This window comes from Strongyloides ratti, assembly GCF_001040885.1.
Source record: "Strongyloides ratti genome assembly S_ratti_ED321, chromosome : X".
In the NCBI taxonomy this organism is placed as follows: domain Eukaryota; kingdom Metazoa; phylum Nematoda; class Chromadorea; order Rhabditida; family Strongyloididae; genus Strongyloides; species Strongyloides ratti.
Genome location: NC_037309.1, coordinates 3,541,035 through 3,561,973, shown reverse-complemented (window position 1 = coordinate 3,561,973; position 20,939 = coordinate 3,541,035). Strand labels below are relative to the sequence as shown.

The following is a 20,939-nucleotide window of genomic DNA, read 5'->3' as shown; positions in this document are numbered from 1 at the left end:
ATCAGTATCAATTTTTAGTACAAAAATATAAATTATAAAGATAAGAAAACATAAATTTATTATATCTAAAATTTATTAATACTTTCTACATTATTAGAAGAAAAAAATACAAACAAAAAATATTAAATTTTTTCCTGTTAGCATTTTCTCTATAAAAGGAAAATATATATTTGTAATTAAAATAAATGTAACATAAATATTAATAAATATAATTTTTTTTTGTTATTTTTTTTTTGAATTTTTTTATTCCTACAAAAAAGATAAATTATTTAGCTGATCTAATACACTTGTTCCAGGTCTTATTTTTAATTTATCATTTGATAATTCAAGTTTTGTACTATCTTTTAAAACTTCAATCAATGTTTCATGTGGGTTAGGAAATGTTTTGGTTAAATTTTTAATCTTATTAAAATTTAAGATATCTTCAATCATAACAAATCCTTTCTCTTCTGAGTCATTCATTAATTGTCTAATGTAAAGATCTTTTATAAGATTATCCTCTGAAAAGTAATACTCTATTTGCTTTTTTATTTGTTCTTTTAAGGCACCATCATCAACTAATTCATTTTTTTTATCATTTTTTTTTACCATACCATTTTTTGATTGATTTTTCTTTTCATTATTTTCATTATTTTCTACAGTAGAAATAGTATTATTGTATTGATTTAATATAGTTGTATTATTTGAAACCCTTTTATTGTTGTAATTACCTCCTTTTCGTTGTTGATATTGTGGAATTGGTTGTTGGTATTGTTTATTTTTACCTCCATCATAAATATTATTATTATTATTATAACCATTCCTGTTGCGATTCATATTTTTGCTATAGTTATTTTGGTTAAATGTTGTATTTCTATTCATAGGATGATTAATATTAACCGGCAATACTTCAACACCACCATATTTAGGGATTCCTCCATAACGTGGTTGTGGTAATGGTTTACATATATTTTGTATTTGTGGACCTCTTTGTAATGGATGACAATTAAATGTATTAAACATTAAATTTGGATGTGGAAGAATTCTAACAGGTTCTACTGGATGAAAATTACCTGTATAAACATGTGGTGGTGGTGGTTTATTAAATTTTCTTTGATATTCTTGAATTGCTTTAGTATTTACCTGCCCAGGTTTGAGATGAGGATTATGAGGTCCAAAAATTCCACTACGAACAACTTCAGGATTAAAATAAGCAATTTCTAAATTTAATGTTGGTGTTTGATAAAATTCAATTCTATCTATTAACCCGTCTGGTTTAGATGGAAAACCACCTCTATTTGGAGGTTTTGGTGGAGCGACCTCATTTTGTTGTACCTTTCTTAGATTATCCATATATTTCATACCATTTTTTTGAAGTGGTTTAATATTTTGATGTTTATTTTTATTTTGCGTCTTATTATTATTATTATTCTTATTATTATTATTATTATTTAAATTATTATTATAATTAATTTTATTTCTATTAATGTTTGTACCACCTTTATCTTGTCTTATTTTTCTATCTTGATTTTTTATTCCTTCACTATTATTAATTGTAGATTTGATTATTTTTTGTTCATTCATACTTTTAAAAAACTTATAGCTCTTTTAAATAAAAATTTATATAGTGAAAAAAAAATATATATTTAATGAATAGGCAGCTATATTTGTCTAAAAAAAAATAAATTATAATAAATAATTATTAAAAAAAAAAGATAAAAATTTAACAAAAAAAAAAAAATTTGAAATAAATATGGATAACAAAAATTAAATATATACATATAAAGAAATTAAATTTTGAACATCTGCTTTTAAAATTTGTTTCCAAATATAAAGTATAAACTTTATATAGTGCCGCAGTTAATTATTTCGTTAAATAGTGACATTTTAATGTACTCAAATATTAAATAAATATATATATCTAATACTAAAACTTATGTATTTCTACATTAAATAATATTACTATGGTGAGTAACTTAATATTTATTTATAGGTAAAATTGTTATTGAGATAAAATAAAAAAAATAAAATTAAATCAGCTTAAGGAGAAAGAAAGGAGAGAAAAAAAAAAGCAATATCCACTTACTTTAACATGAAAAATTTTTATTTTATATTAAAAATGAGTTTTTATATAAATAAAAAGATTGATAAAATGGAAGAGAGAAATAGAGGGAGTGAGAAAAAATTTGAGATTTATTATATTGAAAATAGTTTATATAATAATTATATAAATGTTTCATATATAACGGTTAAAATGATAATAATAATAATAATAACAATGTGAAATACTATAACAATTATTACCTTATATTATTTTAAAGAAACTTTTTTGTTTGCTTCTCATATTTTTATAGGATATATATATATATACATTTCTATATGTATATATGTATATATATAACAGTATATCATAAATGGCAAGAAATTTGTTAAAAAAGAAATAGTTAGATAAATGGATGTTTAATTATTTTTTCAATGTCTATCTAAATAGCCGCTGATTATATATTATTTAAAAAATTAAATATATAAAATATTTATAGTGTAATGATTAATGGAATTTATAATTAGATACTATTTGAAATTGAAAGCAAATTACATATTTAATAGTTAGGATAATGTAAAAATTAAAAATATAAATAAATATATATAAATTATATTATAACTACATACATATTCTAAGATGATAAAATTGTCAAATGTGGTTGTGAAAGGTTAATGATAACCTTTTATATATAGAGAACAACCGATAAATTTTTTTTTTAATATTATTTTTTTTTTTATAAAATAGTATTAAAAATTAACTGGAATGGCTTTATAAGAGCGTAGTTCGATAAAAATATACGTACATATATGTAAGCTGACTAAAAATAGTAAATCATTCAGCATCAAATAAACACATTTCCTATTAATTCTCACATTATATGAATATGAATGTTAAAAAATATATTTATATAAATAAAGGATAAAAATAAAAAAAAATGGGTAATTTTTATAGTTTCAAGATGTCAAAAAAAAAAAATTAAATTATAAAAAAATTACATTACTTTGTTGTATAGTTTTGTTACATTTTTAACATTATACCTCAACTAAACAATTATGTTAATTGAAAAAAAAAATTTTTTAACTTTATCTATGCATTTCAATAATAAATACTTTGAAGATTATAATATAGAGTATGTAAAATAAAATAAGTAAAAGAAAAGATAAAGAAATAGCATTTTGAAGATGCCCCTTATTACAAATGCTACATGTAATTACTGATTGTCTTATATACATGTTTGAATATGTATTAAATCATAATGTAATATTTTTAATGCATGGGTGAATTAAAATACTTTGATAACATGTATCACATTTTATATATTTTATTGACTAATGACAAATAAAAAAAAAAGTTATATTAAATATATTGAAGTAAGTTAAAATAAATATGTATATATATTTTGTACATATTTTAAATTGATAATAGTTTCAATTTTTAAATATTATATTATTTTATTATAGATAAAAAAAAATAAAATTAAAAACAAAGTTAGAGAAGAATATATATATATATATGTATGAAATAGATAATGGTACAAAATGACATCTTATATATTAGAAATTGTCTATCTTTTTAGATACTCCTCAGATATTGATATGTTGTAATATATTGTAGTGATGAAAAAAAAAGCAAATAGTAATAGGATGCTATGAGAGGAAGATAATAATAATAATATGATAGGTATAATAATATAAATACAATCTTATAGTATGGCATTTTTAATATAAAAGATACATTAAATTTTTTATTCCTTTTAATAACTAAAATAAGTAAAATATTATTAAAAAAGATTACATATTATATTAGTAAGATAGAAAATAAATTATTTTAAAAATAAAATATTCTTATTATATAAAATATTATTCAATTTGACGGGGGTTCTCATTTTTAATATTTCAAACATAAAATAAATATTTTATTTAACTTTTGTCTTATATAATTTTATATTCACTTGAAAAATTAGTACTTATAATTAAAAATATTCTTTTATTTTTCCCTTAAGTCATTTTTATATTCAATTTCTTCAAATGTAACTTTTTTCATGGGTAAACTTTTTGTTTTAGGACTAGATTCTTTGCAACTATTATCAATTATTTCATTACAACATCCATCATTTTTCTCATCTTTTTCTTTATTTATAATAGTATTTTTATCTTTGTTCACCTCCATATCTTTCCATACATCATTTAAATTATCATATCTAAAAGTCCCATCTGTATTATCCTCCTTACAATTAGATATTTCCACTTCTTTTTCTTTTATTATTTCATTACTTTTTATTTCATTAATTATTTTGTAAACTTCTTCTTTTGTTTTAGGAAACTTATTTGTTGTTGTAGAAATTACCTCTTTATGATTACTTTCATTATCTAAAGTTTCTTTTGATTGTATATGACAATTGATAATTTTTTGTGCTTCAACTATAGTCTGAGGAACATTATCGTATGATATCTGTTTTTGTTCATCATTATCTTTTATTGTTGATGTTTGTGATTGTGTTCCTATTTTTATTGAAATATCTTTCATAATTGGTTTGATAATATTCTTATCACAAGTATTTAAAAATTGTTTATTAATATTTTTTTCATCAATTAATGGTTTATTTAAAAATTTATTACAGTTTTTTTCTGAATCATTACTATTACTTTTGAGGGAAGAAGTTGGTGATATAGGAGGTTTATCAGCTGTTGTTTTATATTTATCATTTTTAGGCAAAGTATTGTTTCTATTAAATATACTATCATCAATCTTTGTCACATTTGATAATTGTTTATAAATTTCTTGAAGATCATTTGCCTTAGCCTGCCTTTTTTCTAATTTTTCTTTTAACTCATTTTGAAATTGTGAATCAAAATTTGTAAATGGTTTTTTTATAACATTTTTTCCATTATCTTCAATATTATTTTCATTATTATTTTTTGTATTAATAGTATCAGGAACATTGATCCAAATTTTATTATTATTCATATTCTGTGACATTTCAAGTATTGGGACAGATACACCTCTATTAAAATCTTCAATAATTTTTTTTTCTTCTATCCAAATATCTTTGTTTTCCATCATTTGTGTAATATTTGTTCCATGATGATTTATATGAGCATCTAATTCTCCTATAACATCAAGACCTCTTTCATTTAAAATTTTAGTATTAATTCCATGTTTAAGTAAAATAAATATACAATTTATATGACCATAAACAGCAGCTATATGTAACGCTGTTCCTTCTTTTAAAGTATGGTTAACATCAAATCCTGATTCACATAAATAATTTAAACATTTACTATGCCCATTTTGGGCACAAATATGGAGAGGATACATATTTTTAATGTCATTATTTCCTGCTTCAACAAAATGACTATCCGTTTTTGACTGAATAACAAATTCAGGACAATGAACAATAAGTATTTGACATACTTGGACATGACCATATTTACATGCCACATCTAAAGCACTTTCCTGTCTGGCATTTTTAATTTTTGTATCACAATGCCTATTTAAAAGAAGTGAAACAACTTTAACATGACCATTCATAGATGCTAAATGAAGTGGTGTATCTTTAGCATTATTAGTAAAATTAACCATTTTAATATCATTTTCTAATAATAATTCAACAATATCATAATAACCATTATATGCAGCTAATGAAATTGGATAAGATCCTTTAACATCAGTAGTATATATTAAAGAAGGATCATTTTGTAATAATATTTTAACTAAATTTATATTATTACCTAATACACCATAATGTAATGGACTATACTCATTTTTTGGATCTTTAATTTTATTTAAATTATTTCTATTACTATGTTTTTTTTTAAATATCCTTCTATAAAAAAAAATTATTAAATAAAAAAAAAAGACATATTATATATTACCTTAAAAAACGTAAAAAATTATTTTTACTTTTTTCATCTAAAAGTTTTCTTATTTCTTCATAATTGCCTTCTTCACATAAGGCAAGGAATACCTTATTGTTAATATTCATTAATAATTTTATATTTTTTTTATAAAAATAATAGTATTTAAATATTATAACTAAAAATAAGTATATTATTAAACTATATTTAAAGTAATTAATAAAAATAATATATATATATAATTTATTTATTATTAATTAAATAAAAGAATTGTCAAAATAAATAATATTGTTACAATTTATATGATATATTAACCTTTAAATGAATAATAAGAATATTCTTTAATAATAGTGTACTAGATAAAAGATTAATCTATTTTTACAAAATTATTATGTAATAGTATAATAAAAAATTTATTACTAAAACTATCAGTTGGTGATACATAAATATATATAATAAATACTTGTTAATCATTTGTTAAAGTGGCATAAAACAATTTTATAACAAATATATACAATGATTGAAATGAAAAAAAAGAATGAAATTTTATTTTAAAAGTTTATTTATAGTAAATAAAAAAGTTTTAAAAATTGAAAAATTTTTTATTTTACATCTTATATAATAATATTTATCATTAATTTATTTTAAATAACTTCCTCTTTTACAAGATAAGTCATATATTTTATAATTTATATTTGAACAGTAAGTATAAATATTAAGATAATATTATATAAAATGAAAAATATTTAAAAAGAGGAATAAATTATTATAATAGTAAAGTAAATTGAATATAATATAGCTTACTTTTGTTAATAAAGAGTTAAAAATGTTGGATTATTTAGTTTTTGTGTTGATAATAGTAGAAAGATTAATCGATATAAAAGATTGATAATAATTAGTAAAAATTTTTTCATTTTTGATGAAAAAAAAAATATTTAATAAAATAATTAATATTAATCTTAATTTAAAATTTTATTCATATGTTAAAAATATTATAAGTTTGATATTAAATTATATATACATTTGATAAATTATTATTTAACATAATATATTAAATCATAAACCGCAATTTTGATATATCTACATAATTTATGTTAAAAACATATTTTTATACATACGAGATAAAAGGTAGAAAAAAAAAACTTATATAATTAGTTATAATATATGTAATATTTTATAATAATAAAAAAAAAATAATTGCCATTTAATAAAAAAAAAACAAGAATAATGTCAAAATAAAGGAAATGTTAAAAAAAACGGAAAAAGTAATTAAGTATTTTGTGTGGCAAATTTAAAGTTAAAATTGAAGATATCTTATAAATAATATCATTTATATAAAAACATTTTGTTATTTCACATGGAAATATATATTTTAATTATGTAAAAAAATATATGATAAGTTTAAATGTAAATTAAGCCTTTCCTATAAACAAAATATAATACATTCTTTCTTTTTTATTTTAATAAACATGAAAAATATTTTTAAAAATAGAAAATATCATGTATAATAAAATTTATTTTGTTATTTATACAATTAAAAATCAAGAACATTAAAAATATTTAAAGGTTAAAATACTTCAAAGTTTATGGTATATAACGAGATAGTTGTATATAAAAGTTATGTTAAAGTGAATAGCTTTAATTGATGATCAATATATAAATCATAAGATAAACAATAGTAAAAAGCATTTAATAAAAAGTTTATAAAGTAAATGAAAAATTATGTTAAAAAAATTACCTTTTAATAAATTTATTTATTTTTTGTTTATATAAAAAAAATATAATAAATAAAAGTTAAGAATAATTAAAGAATAAATGTGTATATTTAATTTGATTTTTATATATCGGTAATTGTTGCTTATTCTTTCCTCCAAGTAAACATTATATGGGTGCGTTAAATTGATGGAAAGAAGAGAGAAAAATAAACAGATAAGGTTTGGTTAAAAATTAAGTTTAAGAATAGATTGTCATTTATATATTCATTTGATATAAGTATACATATATAATGAAATTGTATAGGAAGATTCTGGAATAATATCATTACTATAATAAAAATGCTTCTAACTTCATTATTAAGACATTTTGACAAACATCTCTTTTAATAATAGAAAGAAATAATTGTTAGAAAGATATAACCAAAATAGAGAAAGTTTATTGTTCTGTAAAAGTATAAAATTCTTTTCAAAAAGCATATTAATAATAAAATTTGCTAGTAGTTTAATTTTATATAAAATAACTTTCTTATAAATATGACAAGTATATAAATATATGACAAATATATAATGAATCTTATAAAAGTAAGTTTAAAATTTATACAAAATATAAAAAAAAAGTATTCATTTAAAATTGTATGATTATTATAGCTATATTCAATCTTATTTATATCTTTTTTTTTTCTCGAAAATAAAATTATTTTATAACATTGATTTTTGAAATAAGAAATATGAGAAAAAAAAAATTACCATAGAATTAGATTAAAAATTCACATTATAAAGTGTATGAAAAATTATAAGAAGAGCCATTGGAAAAGCATAGCGTATTAAATGGCTTCTAAAATAATTCTTATAAAATCACTAGACTATTTTATGTAACTACAATATAAGTATAACAATATTAAATATACTTATTTCTTTTATAACAAATATATTAAAAAATAATTATAGTAATAACGATATTAAAATTAATGTATTCATTTTAAAAAATAGTTCATATAATAAATTGTAACAAAAACTTTGTTATTTTAAATACAAATTTAAAGTTAAAATCAATTTTTTAAACTAATAAATAATATAAAAAATTTTGAAATATTTATGCAGTGTGTAATGAGATATAAATAAAAAAAAGTGTATTATAATCAATAATAGTAAAATAATTATTACTTATTTGAAGAATTTTTTAAACATGTTACTTAATAATAATTGACTTTTTAATTATAACTATTTAATTAAAAAAAAATGTTTAAAAAAATATTAATATGTTATATATTTTACAGTAAACATTTCATAATTTAATGAAGTTAAACGTTAAAATGAATGAAATATTGTGATAATAATTAAAAATTTTATTTGCTTGGAAAATATAATATTTATTGTAGACATTCAACAATTAGTCATTTACAAAGTGCACTTTTTTTTAAAATTTCATTGAAATTATGAAGATAAGAAAATCAAATGATAACATATTTATTATATTTTACTTTTTTAAATATATTAATTATGCTATTTTATAAAAAAAAAAGAAACCCATTTTAAATTTATTTCAAATCAATCATTAATGTAAGTAAAATTAAAGACATTATAATTAATAATGTGTATGAAAAGTATTTAAAAAAAACTTGTTTACAATGATAAAAGAAATAACATTTTTATGTATTTAATATAAGAAAAGTAAAAAAAGCATAACAACCTTCAAAACTACCCATTGAAGATTAAATGTATATATTTTGTGTGAATTATATTTATAGTTAAATATAGTACAATAATGTATATATTTTGTTGATTATTATCTTCGTTATATCTTTTAAATTTCTTTCTATCATGTAAAATTATATTCATCTAATCTATAAATAAATTTATACTTAAATATGTATGAATATAAATATATTTATTGAATGTTCAACTAAATTTTATAAAATATATATGATATATTTATATTCATTCATTAAATCTTATTGATAAAAATTACAATTATAAATTTTATGTATTTTATCTTGTTTTAATTAACCTTTATAATATAACTATTTTATATTATTTTTTCATAGTTTTAACAATTAAATTAAATTTATACAAACATATATATATCTAGATTATTAATCATAATATAAACTATAAAATTATAAAAAAAATTTGATTCATTTTCTAAAATATGTTATTATTTTTAATTACTTTTTTTTTCATGGAAATTTTTACGTTTAATATTATTAAAATCATCTCACATTAATGTACAATAATTTTGTTAATAATAATTTTTAAAAATATATAACAATTGTTCTATTTTTCTTATTGTATAATTATTAAAAATCATTACGTTTGTTTTATCATTTTTAAAAATAATAATAAGATATAAAATATATATATTTATATTTCCTTAATGTATATTTATTTATTTTCAATTATAATCAGGTATTGTTAAACAAAATTATATAAATTTAACATTCTAGTTTAACTAATTATTTTTCTTTATATTTCATTATTACAAAAGTATAAATTTATTTGTTTAGCTACTAGATTTTAAACTAAAATTATTTTAAATAGTATAAATTATATTCTATTATATTATAAAACTTCCTTTTTATTAAAAAATAAAATCATTTTTTTTATAGAATATTTAACAAAATACAAAAAAATAATTTTTATTAATAAATTAATTATTTAAAAATATGTCAAGTGAAGCTATAACAAAATCAATTGAAAATAAATTATTAGCTACTTTGACGTTAATTTTAATTCTTGATCTCGTTGCTTTTGCTTCCATATTACCTTTATTTCCATCTATTTTTGAGAGGTACTCAGCCAAAGATGACAAAGTAAGTATAAAATTATTTTTTAATTAATTATTTTTAAAGGACATTCTTTTACAAATAATTGATTCATCAATATCATTTATACAAGATTTTTTAAAAATTCCAAACAACTCAAGATATAATTTGGTACTTTATGGTGGATTTTTAGGATCATTATATTCATTTTTACAATTTTTTTGCTTTCCTATATTTGGTGGTCTTTCTGATGTTTATGGAAGAAAACCAATTTTAATTGTTTCAATAGTTGGTTCATTAATCTCTTACATTTTATGGTTTTTTGCTAATAATTTTACAATATTCTTTTTATCACGAGTTGTTGGTGGTTTAACAAAAGCCAGTACATCAATAAGTATTGCAATTGCTGCTGACATTTGTGATAGTAATAAAAAAGTTAAAGGTATTGCTTTAATTGGTATTGCATTTTCTGTTGGTTTTATTATTGGCCCATTAGTTGGAGCAATTCTTTCAACAAACACAACAAATATCAGAAAAGATATACCAGTAGCAATTTTTTCAATAGTTGTATCAATAATTGAATTATTTATAGTTTTAATATTTTTAAAAGAAACATTAATAGTTAGAAAACAAAAATTAAATGATATTTATGGTAAAATTATTTTATATATTAATCCAAAAGCATTATTTAATTATGATGCAATTGCTAAAAGTGTAGTCGTAAAGAAACAAGAAAATATTAAAAGTTTAAGTAGATCATACTTTTTGTATCTCTTTTTTTATTCTGGTTTAGAATTTACTTTATCATTCTTGACTCATCAAAAATTTTCATTTACTTCTGCTGATCAAGGAAAAATGTACTTTTATATTGGTGTTTTAATGATTATATTACAAGGTTGTTAATATTAATGAATTATTATAATAAATTAAATTTTTTTAGGTGGCATTTTAAGAAAAATTCCAAGTGAAAGACAACTTAAAACAGTTATCTATTCATTAATAATAATTATTCCAGCTTATGTTATTATTGCTTTTTCAAATAGTATGCTTACTTTTAGAATTGGTTTAACAATGTATTCTGTTGGTAAGTTTTCTTAAATTAATTTTTTAAAATTTTAATAAATTTAGCTTCTGCATTTATTGTACCATGTTTAACATCAATGGTTGCTGAAATGTGTTCTGATTCAAATAAAGGAACAACAATGGGAGTATTTAGAAGTTTAGGAGCATTAGCAAGAGCAATTGGTCCAATATTTACATCTTCAGGTATCAAATATTTATAAATAATTATTATACATTTTTTTTTATTCTAGTATTTTGGCTAATGGGTTCTACATTTTGTTATACTTTTATTGGAGCTTTATTTATTCTTCCCTTAATTGGAATATACAGATATAATTGTGAAACAAAAGAAGTATTATCGCAACAAATTGAAGAAGAGCATAATGAAATGATTGAAAAAGATCAAGAAACAAAATAAAAATAATTAAAAAAAGCAACTATTAAAAGTGACTAAATTATAATGAAATTTATTTAAATTATTAAAATAATTATATTTATTTTTAAAATATTATTAAATTAAAAAAAGAGCAAAAATATTTTAATTCATAATTTAAATTATAATAATTGTTTATTATTAATTAAATGGATAAAAAAAGTTTTCTTTAAGACATTTTTTTCAGTGATTTTAATACTACAATCTCCTTATTAATCTAAGATAATATATCACAATTTTTTATAATCCATTACTTTCTATTTCATTTAAAAGTGTTACATCATTTTTATTTAATTTAAAAATATCATTAATTAATATTTATATAATTTTGCACTTATAAATTTTACAAAATACATAAAAAAAATTTTTACAAGAACATTAAAAATGATGCAAACTTTTTGTCATTTTTTTGTGATAAAAAAATATATATTTGTGTGAGAACAATTTTTACTATTTTAGAACATTATCTTAAAGTATGTATATAAAGATTAAAAATACAATTTCTTTATCTCTACCTATAAGCTTTTAAATTACCGCTAGTTATATATTATCATTTGGTAGTAATCTAATTTTTTAGTTACATAACTTATTCATTTTACCCATCATTTTCTTTTTTCAAAATAATATTCAAATTTTTTTTCTTTTCTTGAAAACCATTATTATTAAAATTTCTTTAAAGAAATTTCAAATTATTTTTTATTACGGTAAAAGTAATTTTAATTAGAATTTTTATTTTTTTTTTTGCAAAGCATCTATTATGTTATTAAAAGTATATATGTTGTACCAGGTATCAGGTACAAGATACAATATTAATAAAATATATAAAAATTGTGAAATAATTATGTGTTGTCTTTGATAAAAGTTTGGTTAGGACTACATTAACTACCAACTATTTATGGCAAAGATGATGCATAATATCATGCAAAACTATGATATGCTTTTATTTAGATGTCATTTTTATAAAATATTATAAAAGACATGGTATGAAGCATAATATTTGCTTTATGGTAAAAGATTTTTATAATGACAAAAAATTTTTGTTAAAAAAATTTTAATATTAAAATGAAATTTAACAAAAATATACAATTTGTAAAAATTTTTTTATTAATAATGTTTGGTTATTTTGAACGATAAACAAAATCACTTTGTTTGTTAAAATACTATAGTTACTTAACCTTTTGTTAAAATTTATCAATTTGTAATTTGAGTAAAGAAGCAGATAAAAGTTATATATTTATCAATTATCAAGTATTTAATTTTATAAATCGTTTTGGTATCTGAGTATGTGCGCATTTGAAATGCCAAATAAAGTGATAAATATAATCAAGATAAAATATTATTTTTTATTGTTTGTAATATTGAATTTAGCAAAAAAGAATAGTGATAAAAATTATTATCAGAAAGTTTATATATCTGATTAAAAGCACTTCTTTCTCAAAACACAATTAACAATGAACAACTTCTAAAAAATTAGAAAAATAAATAAAAATAAAAGTTATAAATATTTTGAAAATGGCAAAATTTATTAAAGTTTGCTTTATAATATATTAACTGTATATATTACTTGTTTTGAAATTTTGATAAAAGGAAATCTTTTTTTATATTGTAATTATTTTAATAATTTAGTTATAATAAAATTATCTTTTTAAAAGTAAAGTAAAATTTTGATATGTGATTAAATTTTAAGTATAAACTTATTTTCTTTTACATTTTTAAAATAATATGTTATAAATTAACCTAATTTTATAATTTACTTATCAATTTATATTTAAAAGACAATATTTTATAAAATTAATAGAAAATTAAAAATTAAAGATAAAAAAAATTGAGTTTTATTTTTAATGTGTTCAAAAATCATTTAGGTACATTTTTTTTATTAAAAAAAAATTTATTTTGATTAAATTTTTATTCATCTAATGAATATATTTAAAAAAATTTTTTTAAATTTGTAAATAATAGTTATTGTTAAATATATATATTTTTTTATTTTTTGGTTTTTTAATAAAATTGAAACGAAAATAATTTTTATATTCATTTTACACTTATGTTAGCAAACTAAAATTTATACAGTTAGATAAACAATGAAATGATATTTTGTATAAATTTTTTTTATAAGTTTTTATGAAAAGAAATCTCCTGTAACTGTAAACAAATTATTTATTTTTTTAAAAATATAAATATTTTATTTATATAAATCTTATTAAACGGAAATTATACATCATTGTTCAAGTTTAAAATATAATATATAATATTATAATCAAACTTAATTATATTAAAATAATAAAAAAAATAGTAATGTCATTGAATTACGGTTCTGTTAATAGATTTTCTCCATCTAACATTTATAGTAAATGGTACAGATGAAACCCGAGAAGGTTGAGATATTGAATAAAATGTCAAAAATTTTGTTCTAAGTTCTTTACTTAAACTTAATATTAAAAATGGATGACAACATGTCATTAAAAGAATTATCCATTCATAATTATTACTTGCTTCTTCTTTTGATAATTTATCATTAATAATTACAGCATACAATTTATAACACGAATTTAAAAATACCAATAATAAACTTATTGATATTACAAAACAATACATTGAATAAAGAAATATTTTTGATGTTGATACTTTAGATTCTTTTTTTTTATTAAATATTATTTGTACATATTTTCTAATATTACTTATATTCATCTTTAATCCAAATATAAATATTAAACCAGACCAAATGCACATAATTAAAGAATTATATGTTGATGCTGTTTTATCTTTCATTGAATGATAATAATAATTATTGTCATTGGAATATATTAATACAACTTCATAATTAACAAGATAAATATATGATAAATATGGAACAATTATTTGAAATAAAATCATTATTACTGTTGTTTTCTTAGTCCAAAACTATAAAATATAATAAAATAATAATAATAAATAACTTACATGTTTATAATCTAAAGGGAAATGCATTTGAACATATCTATTAAATGTTATAATCAAGATACCAAGTGCACAATTAGCTACAGTAGAATAATAAATAATTGGTGATAAATTACCAATCCAAAGATATGATTTAAAAAAACTTATAAATAAGTTCCATTTTGGGAATCTTCTAATAAGAATATCAAAGATATTCGTTAAAATATCAATAAAACCATTGACAATAAAATGAATATAAAATTCAGTTGATGTACCACAATTACTACGAAATATTAAACTTATTAAAAACATAATAACCATGATATATGCTATAAATGCTGTTAATTGTATCAAACAAATAACAAAATCTAATGCTGTATATCCCATATTTTTTTTTAAGTTTATTACCTTTATAATAAAAAAAATATATATAAGTATATATAAGTATAAGATTAGTTTATATTAAAACATTAAATTAAGTAAAAAAAAATATAAAAGAATAAAGATATTTGTTAATCTTTCTTATTTATATATAAATTGAATTGAATTGAAATTACATGTACAGATGAGTTATTCATATATAAAAAAGTTATGAAAATAATTTTGTTAATAAAGATAAATATTATATTCTCAAGAGGGAAACATACTTTTAGATATTTCAAATTAACATTAAAATCAAAAGGACAAAATTGGATGTATTATTTATCTTAATGCATCAGTTAATTAATATTTATTGAAAAAATTTTTATCTATATTCTTAGGCATTTTTATAAAGGCTGTTAATTAAGAGTACTCCCCTATGTCAAAAATTCAAAAAGTTTGAAATGTCATCTTTTTGATTAATAAATGTTAATTAGCTTTTAGAAATAATTTTATGATGACTGCAAAAATTTTTTATTATAACATTTTCAAATTTTAAAAAACTTTATAATATTTATTCATTTTAATTTTCCTCTTTATTAATATAAAAATATTTTTTACGTTTACAAAAAAAAAATTAATATTACACTTGAAAACAAATTAAAAAAATATTTTTATAGAATCTTTTATTTTATTAAAATAATGATTGTATTCTTATTATAAAATTAATTTGTATAAAATAGTCAAATTAGATAATTACATTTTTTTTTTGTTTATTTTATTTAATTTTTAATTTTTAATTTTTTTTTTTTTTTTTTTTGTAAATAAAACATTTTTATTTTCTTAGAAATATATACTTTTAATTAAAAATAAAATTTTTTAGAACAATACTTTTACAATTCATTGGAATTAAAAGGAAGATAATGAAAACAACTATTTTTGAAGGAGTCCGTCTAGTTATCGTTTGTTCTTCATTATTACTAATGAAATATACTTTCATAGTACTACTGTATTTTTTTTATAAAAGAAGTAAAACTTTTTGCAGTGAATTTTTTATTTTGTCTGCATTTAGAATATTTAATGATATTTGTTATAATATACTGACAATTTTTACTCTTAAATTTCCAATATATGGTATTTTTAGTAACTTTTATCTTGAAAATAATTGGATATCAAAATTTGGACTTTTTTTCGGAACAATGTTTCTTTCCAGTTATTTTAGTCACTCATTAGTACTATCAGTTATAAGATATTTAGCTGTTAAATATCCAACAAAATATCATAGAATAGTTAATGTTAAAATGACTATCAAAGTTATTCTTGGAATGATTATATTTGATTTAATAATTGCACTTGGAACATTATTTTTTCCATCTTCATATAAATATTTTAGTAAGTCAAATTCAATAATAGCTTCATATGATACGCAAAATGTTGCTTACTATATATTATTTTATGGTGTAATAATTAATGGTATAATTGTTATTACATCGTTGTTTTTGAATATATTAAATTGGTACATTATATATAAGAAAAAGAATAAAAAATTAATTAAAAATAGGACTGATGTTCTTTTTGCTGTTTATACATTTATTGTTTTTGTTTCAACATTATTATATCATATTTTTTATATTTTACGAACTATTGGTAGTTTAGATGGTTATCACCGTTATGATGAATTTGCAAGTATCTTTCTTTCATATGTCGTAGAAATTATATCATTTACTGATTTTTATTTTCTCCTTATAATGAGGTAATTTTGATTTATAAATTAAAAAAAATTTATTTTATGTTTTAGCAATGAATTAAGAAAAGGTGTCGTAAAATTTACATTTTCTTTATTTAGAAAAGATATTACCAAAGTTACTTTATTATAATAATCAAAAAAAAAAGTAATATAATAAAGCATGTCTCAAATACAGAAACTTACCGCTATTTTTTTTTATTAAAAGCAAATAAATAACTTCTAATTATTATCTCATTAATTTTTTTTATCAATTAGTTTAAATTGTTTTATTTCTTTTATTAAATACAATTAAAATAAATATGTTTAATAGAAAAATAATAATTCATAATTTTTTAAAAGTTTTTTAATACACTTATTCCTTTTTCTAAATCAAAACATTCATCATTTTGAGATATTTTTGAGCATATATATGGTTCTCCAATAATAATACCTGTATATTTTAAATAATAAAATTATAAAAAAATCATAAATTTACCAGCTAATGCTGCTGTCCAAAATGTAGAAATTGCACCAGTAATTAATGATCGTATAATAACACTAGCAATATCAGATTTTCTTGTTGGTGCCATACTTCCTAAAACAGCTAATTGAATACCAATAGAACCAATATTAGAAAAACCACATAATGCAAATGTTGCAATCATAGTTGATTTTGGTGTTAACAAAGGTTTTGAAACTGATACAATTTCTCCAAGTTTTTGGTATGCAATAAATTCATTTAAAAATGTTTTTGTACCCATTAATTTTGCAACCTCCAAAATATTTTCTGAACCATCAGATATTCCCATAAGAAACGCTAATGGATAAAATATATAACCTAATATTAATGAAAATGTTAAATTACTAATACCAACACAATCACCAAAATATTCAATAGTATTATCTAAAAAATAAAGAAGTGACAGAAAGACAACTAAATTTGATGCAATAGCAACAACCCATCCTGCAGCAACAACAGCTTCAGAACTAATTTTTTCTAATAAATTTCCTTTATTTTTTTCAATATTTAAATTATTTTCATCTTTTAAAGTAGATTCTTCTGTCTCAGGATATAATAATTTTGAAGCAGCTATTGATCCTGGTGCACTTAATATTGATGAAGTAAATAAATAACTAGGACAAGCACCTAAATTAATATAAGCTGCTAAAAGTGATCCTGCAATACATGAAAATCCACTACTACATATTGCATGAAGTTCAGATAATGTCATTTTTGGTATATAATTTTTTACTAAAATTGGTCCTTCTGTCATTCCAAGTAAAACACATGCACAGGCATTAAATGATTCTACAGATGTTGTACCAAGAACAAAATGTATAACTCCTGATATATATTTTAAAATTGTTCCTATTATATTAAAATGATTAAGTATCACAACAGCAGTATTAAAAAATATTAGTACTTGAAGAATTTTAAAAGCAAAAACTCCATTCATTCCACAAACTTTTGGTGGTGATGATAAATGTCCATAGACAAAATCAGTACCTATATATGTATAACTTAAAAATTTAACAATTTCATTAGAAATTCTTTCTAAAAGTTTTACACCAATTTCAACTTTAAATAAAAATATTGCTAAAAAAAATTGTGTTAAATATCCATTGATAACAGTATTCCAATTAATCTAAAAAATCAAAAGTATAATATAATAAAAATATAAATAATACAAACATTTTTTTTGGACTTTGAAAAAGTAAACATAAATATAATAAAAAAACATAATCCACTTAATCCTTGTAATCTTGATCTATCATTTTTTGTATCTCTTTCTATAAAAATAGCAATACCAACAAATATTATTCCATAAATTATAAATTGAAATTTAAAATTTTTTTTATATTTATTCCATATTTTATGAAATTTATTTAAATAAAAACTTAAATTTTGTCCATGACAAAGTTTAATATTTTTTCCATTTATTAATATGTAATTTTTCGTTACAAAAAATAATAAAATAATCCAAAAAATTCCAGTTATAATTAATATATCTTTTGCTTTTTCAATACTATGTATAACAGCAAAAATAAGATATATATGGAATAATATTAAAAGTAAAGAATATAATAAACAACGAAATTTTTTTCTATTTTTTGTATAAATATTTTTTATTTTATTGGATATTTTATCATATTTTGTCTTTTCATTTTTATCATTTTCTTCTTTTTTATCATCTTTATTATTTTGAATTTTTGAATTTTCATGAGGTATATTTTGTAGGCAATGTTCTTTACATATTTGATCATTTGTACATGTCATATATTTTAATTCGATTTCTGAATTTGTATCGGATTCGTTAGATAATTTATTATCCATTATTGCATTCTTAATTTAAATAAAGTAAAATAGATCGTTGTACAATTTTTTTTTCTGTTAATTTTAATTTATTAAATATGTTTATATTCATACACATATATATGTTAATTTTAAAAATTATACTAGATAATTTTAAAATTGATCGGAAAAGAATTAAAATATTAGGATGGATTATTCTGATTTAGTCATCACAATTAGATTTAATTAGTTTTATCGATATGAATAAAATAATTTGAAAGTAAATTTTAATATTATTTTATGATAATCATAAAGCATGTTTATTATAAAGTCAAAATAAAATAAACTTTACATAAAATTATTAAACTCGTAAATGTCATATTAATATAATTATTAATAAATTTATCTAATTTTATAAAGTTTAAAAAAATTAAAATGATATGTTAACACTTAAAAAATGTCACTTAGAAGAAAATTACGTTTTTAAAATCTAATGTTTTCTATGAGATAATATATACAAATGATATATATTTAATTTTTCTGTATATATTTTATATCACTTTAACAAGATGTTAGAACTTTAATAAAATTTATATAAAAATAAAAAATGTTTATATTTGATTCTATGTTTTCTTTTATAATTACTATATATTTGTAACAATACAATTATTTTACGTAATTTAAAAATTGTTTATTGTAAATGAATTCTAAAAAAATATTATTAACACAAACTTTAATGTTTAAAGATCTTTGAATAAAAATTAGTTGATAAAACTACTTGTTCACGTATCATTTTTTTTTTCGTAAACAATATTTTTACTTTGAAAACTACTTTGTGAATGAACTTTTTTTAATTGAACAAGTCAAAAACATATCAACAAAGATTAAATAACATTTTACATTTTGTTAATGATTTTTTTTTAAATCAGTTCAATGTTAAAAAAATATTAATATTTATTTTTTAGATTGGTAAGTTTAAAAAAACTCTGTATTTCAAAGTTTAAAAAAAATTATTATAGTAAAAAATTAAACATTAGAATAATAACAATAATATCTAAAATATTATAATAATATATTTTATTTCAATAAAAATTTATCCCTTATATTTACATCTAAAACATAATAAAATAATGTTCCATGTTTTGGTAAAAAGAAGACTAAAAAATTAATAATAATATTAGATGCAAATATTCAAATTAAGTAAACATAAATAATGCTTTTAAAGTTTATAAATTTATATAATTTGTATAAATTTAAAAGCAACCAATTGAATATAAAAAATGGTAAAAATATATAAAAGATATAGTTATTCAAAAAAAAAAAAAAGACGCCTTTTGAAAAATTAACATTTTAATAAAATGAACAATACATTTTGTTATTAAGAATTAAATGTAATAATATGATCAAAAATAATTTTATATTTTTTAATATTAATATTTTATAGAAAAAAATAGTTTTATTAAATAGTATAACAAATGAATAGAATACAGTTATTATAAACATCATTAAATTAGGTAATAATATTTTATATAAATAAAAGTATTCTACTAAATATATAATAACCATTATTGTTTTCAGCCAAAAAATTAATACATATATTTTAATAGTTATGTTCTCTATAAAGTCTCAATAATAAGATCATATTTATTTAAGCGATAATATCTAATAATACCAAATAATTATATTCAACAAATTTAGCGACTAGTATTAATTTAGTTTTACAATACTTAGTTCTTAAGTCCTTTTATATGCAATCTACTACCACAATAAAACTTTTTTTTATTATACTTTC

General features: G+C 18.5%; 6 protein-coding genes across 6 annotated transcripts; 2 read left to right on the top strand and 4 right to left on the bottom strand.

Annotated features, from left to right (window-relative positions):
* Window positions 1–249: 249 nt before the first annotated feature.
* Window positions 250–1,563, bottom strand: SRAE_X000075200 (RNA-binding protein Lupus La domain and Winged helix-turn-helix DNA-binding domain-containing protein; the record flags this gene model as incomplete). The annotated part of the gene is made up of 1 exon (XM_024645134.1): window positions 250–1,563. One exon carries the CDS (start codon window positions 1,561–1,563, stop codon window positions 250–252), a length of 1,314 nt encoding a protein of 437 aa, XP_024510623.1.
* Window positions 1,564–4,009: 2,446 nt separating this feature from the next.
* Window positions 4,010–6,008, bottom strand: SRAE_X000075100 (Ankyrin repeat and Ankyrin repeat-containing domain-containing protein; the record flags this gene model as incomplete). The annotated part of the gene is made up of 2 exons (XM_024645133.1): window positions 4,010–5,849; window positions 5,899–6,008. The coding sequence occupies 2 exons, from the start codon at window positions 6,006–6,008 to the stop codon at window positions 4,010–4,012; spliced, it is 1,950 nt and encodes a 649-aa protein (XP_024510622.1).
* Window positions 6,009–10,258: 4,250 nt separating this feature from the next.
* SRAE_X000075000 (BcDNA.LD28419) lies at window positions 10,259–11,837 on the top strand (the record flags this gene model as incomplete). Its single annotated transcript, XM_024645132.1, has 5 exons — window positions 10,259–10,405; window positions 10,445–11,252; window positions 11,298–11,441; window positions 11,486–11,623; window positions 11,671–11,837. 5 exons carry the CDS (start codon window positions 10,259–10,261, stop codon window positions 11,835–11,837), a joined length of 1,404 nt encoding a protein of 467 aa, XP_024510621.1.
* A 2,313-nt stretch (window positions 11,838–14,150) lies between these two features.
* SRAE_X000074900 (7TM GPCR, serpentine receptor class v (Srv) family-containing protein) lies at window positions 14,151–15,155 on the bottom strand (the record flags this gene model as incomplete). The annotated part of the gene is made up of 2 exons (XM_024645131.1): window positions 14,151–14,753; window positions 14,793–15,155. The coding sequence occupies 2 exons, from the start codon at window positions 15,153–15,155 to the stop codon at window positions 14,151–14,153; spliced, it is 966 nt and encodes a 321-aa protein (XP_024510620.1).
* A 1,172-nt stretch (window positions 15,156–16,327) lies between these two features.
* SRAE_X000074800 (GPCR, rhodopsin-like, 7TM domain and 7TM GPCR, serpentine receptor class v (Srv) family-containing protein) lies at window positions 16,328–17,005 on the top strand (the record flags this gene model as incomplete). The annotated part of the gene is made up of 2 exons (XM_024645130.1): window positions 16,328–16,881; window positions 16,927–17,005. 2 exons carry the CDS (start codon window positions 16,328–16,330, stop codon window positions 17,003–17,005), a joined length of 633 nt encoding a protein of 210 aa, XP_024510619.1.
* Window positions 17,006–17,207: 202 nt separating this feature from the next.
* On the bottom strand, window positions 17,208–18,577 carry SRAE_X000074700 (Na dependent nucleoside transporter domain and Na dependent nucleoside transporter, C-terminal domain-containing protein; the record flags this gene model as incomplete). Its single annotated transcript, XM_024645128.1, has 3 exons — window positions 17,208–17,305; window positions 17,351–18,500; window positions 18,548–18,577. The coding sequence occupies 3 exons, from the start codon at window positions 18,575–18,577 to the stop codon at window positions 17,208–17,210; spliced, it is 1,278 nt and encodes a 425-aa protein (XP_024510618.1).
* Window positions 18,578–20,939: the final 2,362 nt, after the last annotated feature.